This window comes from Austrofundulus limnaeus, unplaced genomic scaffold, assembly GCF_001266775.1.
Source record: "Austrofundulus limnaeus strain Quisiro unplaced genomic scaffold, Austrofundulus_limnaeus-1.0 Scaffold127, whole genome shotgun sequence".
Lineage (NCBI taxonomy): Eukaryota > Metazoa > Chordata > Actinopteri > Cyprinodontiformes > Rivulidae > Austrofundulus > Austrofundulus limnaeus.
The window spans coordinates 859802-864747 of record NW_013952529.1 but is presented as its reverse complement, the minus strand read 5'-3'; the positions used below and the strand labels follow the sequence as shown (position 1 = coordinate 864747).

The window sequence follows — 4946 nt, the reverse complement described above, 5'->3', positions numbered from 1 at the left end:
TGGGGAAAGGGAGGTCTGGGCCTCCCTTCTGAAGCTGCTGCCCCCGCGACCCGACCCCGGATAGGCGGAAGAAAATGGATGGATGGATGGATATTATCAGATCTGTGTGGATGGAGAAGGTCCAACATGCTGAACATCCTCTGTGCTCCTCCAGAACCACCTGTCCCTCCTCCAGACCTCCTCCTCAGAGGAGACTCTGGCCGTGGAGGAAGTCCTGGGCAGCTTTGACTTCCTGTCACATGACCTGAACGCCGATGAGGACACTTCCTGTTTGGACAGCGGGTGAGTTGTCAGACAGAGGACACGTGATTCAGCTTCAGCTGCTTCTCAAACGTCTGCTCTGATCTTTCAGCATCAGCTCCTTCCAGCAGAGCACCTTGAAGAGTCTCCGCCTCCTCTCTACTGACAGCCAATCAGAGGAGGAGCTGCTGGTGGCCCCGTTGACTTCTGGGAACTGGAGTCTGGACCAGGCTCTGGAGACGCACCTGGATCTCTGCTGCCTCCTGCTGCAGGTGCAGGATTTACAGGCTGATGTGCTCTGATTGGTCGATTGTTTCCATCACTCAGCTTTCACCCTGTGTCCTCAGATGATGAGGACCACGGAGTTCGGCCCGTCTCAGAGGGAGCTGCTGGAGGAGACGTCCCACCAGGCTGAAGTCCTGGAGCGAGTCGGCCATCTGCTGCTGGAGAAGAAGCCCGACATCTCAGCTGGAGATGGTCCGTGCAGAACCTTCTCACCTGGAACCTGAGAGGAAACATCTGGCTGGACTCTTTAAAGACCAATGCTCCTCTCTCTCCCACCTGCAGTCCTCCCTGAAGCCCAGAGATCCAGGGATGTTCTGCTCTTCTGGGAGGAGTGTGTCAATGACAGCGGCTCTCCGTTCTGCGCTCACGTGGACAGCTTCTCCAGAGCGCTGAGGAAACGTTACTCTCACAAGGTGAAGGCCAAGCAGCCCGGCCAATCAGAGAGAGGTACAGCAGCACCTGAGGAGTCTGAGGAGACGCAGCTCTATGGGATCAACTTTGTGCCAACAGGAAGTGAATCTGAATGTTCATAATTTGAAATTGAATTCATTGGTTTGAAAATAAATTTCACTAAATTGAAGCTGAATTTAAAGTTTTGAATTTGAATTAATTTGCTTTGAAATATTTTGGTTTATTAAAAATTCAGTTTGACTACTTTCACTTTCAGTTCCATAATTCAGATTTTTGTGTCACATCCTGGTCCTTGAGAAAGCCAGGCAGAGTAATCAAACACAGATCCACAGATTTATGTTTCACTTTGTGTTCTCTAGGTTTCAAATTCAAAACATTAAATTCAGTTTCAATTTAGTGAAATTTATTTTCAAACCAATGCATTCAGTTTCAAATGATGCACATTCAGTTCAATCTGAGCAATTCAAGTTCAGTTCTTGCTGACACAAGATTCATCCCATACACCTCCAACGCTCACACATCACTTCCTCCCAGTCAGACACATTAGACTGGAATCTTTCATTTATTTAGTCTTTGAACCTGTTTGTTTGTGTGATGTGAAGCCTTCATCTCTCCTCCTCCTCCTCAGTGTTCTCTCGGCTCCTGCAGCAGCTGCAGGCGGCCTGTCGCTTGGTGCCGGGCTGTCGGCCCGTCTGCAGCCCAGACAGAGTCACCCTCTTCCAGCTCTCAGTGTATCTGAAGCGCTGGAGCTTCCAGGACCTGGGAGAGCACATCTCCCACCTGTCCAGAGAAGGTCAGACTCTTTTATACTCCCCTCTGGTTAGTAGAGATGCTCCATATTGACTTTTTGACGATATTGTTCAAAACTTAATTTCTGATTCCGATATTAACTGATATTAAGGTGACATCACATCCATAATGCCTGCTTTTTGACACCCCACTGGATGCTTTCCATAAGTAAACACTGTACAAAAATAAAAACCATTTAACTGAAGTTAGTGGGGAAAATGCCATATTTAATTTTAACATTTTGTCTCAAACAATAGTTTGGATCATGCTCTCCCTGAGATAATCCAGTTTGATGATGTCATCAGTTGCGCAGCCTGTTACTTTTACACTTTCCAAAATAGTTAACTTTAAAAACAAATTCTTTCCTTATACATTGAGATTTCTTCAGTTCTTTTGAAAACGTTGTTCTCTTTGAAAACAGCTTCATCATTTGTTGTTTTTGTTTATATTTGGTGTTTATCTAACACTTTGATACTTTTGGCTTTTAGATAAGTGTTTTGACACTTTACTCTTCAGGTTAACTTTTTTTTATTTTTAGCCACCCATCTGATACTTTTAGTTAGCCTTTTGTAACTTTGAGATTTTAGCTACTCTTTTGCTGTTTTTGTTAGCCTTTTGATACTTTTAGCTAAATTTAGCCATTTTAAGCTTTTACTTTGCTATTTTTAGATTTGTGCTAGCCTTCTAGTTATGTTTTGATTATCTTTAGCTACTTTAGCTCTTAGCTATTATTTTGCAACTTTTAACTTTTAGTGTTTTTTAGCTAGTCTTTTGCCAAATTTAGCTCCTGTTGCCCGTTTTTGCTTTTAGCTAGAGGTTTGAGAGTTTAGTTTTCCTTTTGTTACTTTTTGCAGGCCTTTTGCGGTGAACGTCTCTACAAACCTTTATTAACACATTTAGGTCAAATCCAGGCGCTAATTCATCAGAACTTTGTTATCAGAAGAAAAACTGATACGAATATGTAGAGATTTTACATTTTTATGCTAATATTGGACCGATTATATCTGTAGGACGATATTATTGGACATCCCTGCTGATTAGTTTGGCTCTGAACAGGTCTGTTTGACCCGATCATCATCATCATCATCACTTTATTTATATAGCACATTTAAAAACAACAGTGTTGACCACACAATACAATATAATAACAAGCTTAAAACAAGTAAAAAGACACAAATTACAAATTCCTGAGGTAGCTCAAACTTAACTTGAATTAAAAGTGTAAAAAAGTGTGTTTTTAAGTCAGATTTAAAAGACAGAACCGACTCTGCAGTACGGATCTCAAGAGGCAAGTTGTTCCAGAGTCTGAGGACCACCCCAGTAAAAGCCTGTTCCCCTCTACGCTTCACTTTTACCTTCAGCTGCACTAAAAGCATCTGATTAGCTCTGTTCTCTGTGTGGGGTATAAAAGTGCAACAGGGCCAATAAATAACTGGGTGCCAGACCATTTCAAACTTTAAACGTAAGAAAAAAAATCTAAAATCAATCAACAAGTCAGATAAAACAGGAGTGATGTGGTCCGGCCTCCTAGAACCCGTTAAAAGCAGCAGCGACTAACTGCAAACCATGGAGACATGATTGTTCCAAAGCAACACATAAAGAGCTGCAACAGTCCAGTCTAGATGTAATAAAAGCATGGAGAAGAGTTTCAAGGTCTTTGTGGGGAATGTAAGGTTTTGCTTTGGCAATTAGATAAAAACTGGTTTTAAAAACTGAAGATATTTGTTTGTCAAAATAAAAAGACACAGAAGTGATTGAAGGTTAATTAGAAGCTGATTTTAGCTGAGAGCTCCACATGAAGCAGGAAACAAAGCCCTGCAGCTGTTTTCATGTGTTGCTTTTGGCTGCTGTGTTTCAGAGTACATCCTGTCCGCACTGACCAGCCCCAAAAGGAGGCGGGCTTTAAACAAACTTAGGGGGCGGGGCATCTCGGAGCTCCTCCCCCTGGGATCCACGCTGCAGACTCTGGCCGCCCTGCTGGTGGACTCCAACCACAAAGTGTGCAAAGCTGCCAGCAGCTGCCTCTGCAGAGCTGCAGGATGCAGGGCCTTCAGGAACAAGGTCACCAAAATAAAAGCCTCTGAAACACCACAAAATAAGAGTCCATCCTTCAGCCTCAGCTGAAGCTCGTTGAAGCTTGTTCCTCCGGTCTGAAGCAGAACTGATCCTGGTCTTTGTTCCTCCTGCAGGCTGTGGTGTTCTACACAGAGAGTCTGAAGAGCTCCAAGGTCCAGGTCCAGCAGGGTTCCTGTCTAGCTCTGAAGAGTCTCAGGGTGAGGACTCACACAGACCCACTCAGACCCAACTGTTTTATTCAGTGTTTTCATGTTTTATTTACTATTTTTATGTTTTGTTCAGGGTTTTTTTTCAGTATTTTTATTCAATATTTTGTGTTTTATTCAGTATTTTGTGTTTTATTCAGTGTTTTTGTGTTTTATTCAATGATTTATTCTGTGTTTTTGTATTTTATTCAGTGTTTTTTATTCAGTATTTTGTGTTTTATTCAGTTTTTTATTTGGTATTTTGTGTTTTTATTCAGTGTTGTGTTTTTATTTAGTGTTTTTGTGTTTTATTCAGTGTTTTTGTGTTTTATTCAGTGTTGTGTTTTTATTCAGTGTTTTTGTGTTTTTAATTCAGTGTTGTGTTTTTATTCAGTGTTTTTGTGTTTTATTCAGTGTTGTTTTTATTCAGTGTTGTTTTTATTCAGTATTTTTGTGTTTTTACTCAGTGTATTCAGTGTTGTGTTTTTATTCAGTGTTTTTGTGTTTTTAATTCAGTGTTGTGTTTTTATTCAGTGTTTTTGTGTTTTATTCTCTGTGTTTGTGTTTCTGTCAGGCCACAGAGAGCGTGGACCAAATCTCAGATCTGTGGAGGTCAGAGGATGAAGATCTGCGACGGTCAGCCAGAGAAACTGTCCTCTCCTTTGGTAAAAACATGAAGCTGGTTTTATGTTGATGCTCAGTCAGAATTCACTATGTTGTTTACCTGATTTTATTTTTCCTTGTTTTTTACAATCCAGCTGTTTCTGCTGACTGTGTTCTATTTTAGCTGCTCGTAATTCAAAATGTTCGGCTCATTCTGATGTGACTTTTACTTTTTATAACTTTCATACTTTTTTTAAATTATTTAATGTTGTTTACAACAACATTATTTAATCAACTACTTCAGCATCTAGAAGCTAATAATATGCTAAGCAATAGCCAACATGGTTTCCACACATC

General features: G+C 41.1%; 1 protein-coding gene across 1 annotated transcript in view; it reads left to right on the top strand.

The window, feature by feature from the left end:
• The window catches only part of ripor3 (RIPOR family member 3), a gene marked incomplete at its 5' end in the record, with an annotated part of 31404 nt that overhangs the window by 24187 nt on the left and 2271 nt on the right, over window positions 1-4946 (top strand). The window contains 8 exon segments of the mRNA XM_014015342.1: window positions 155-282; window positions 353-512; window positions 588-717; window positions 808-972; window positions 1565-1729; window positions 3584-3786; window positions 3915-3998; window positions 4561-4651. Of these exon segments, the coding sequence (XP_013870796.1) occupies window positions 155-282; window positions 353-512; window positions 588-717; window positions 808-972; window positions 1565-1729; window positions 3584-3786; window positions 3915-3998; window positions 4561-4651 (1126 nt within the window).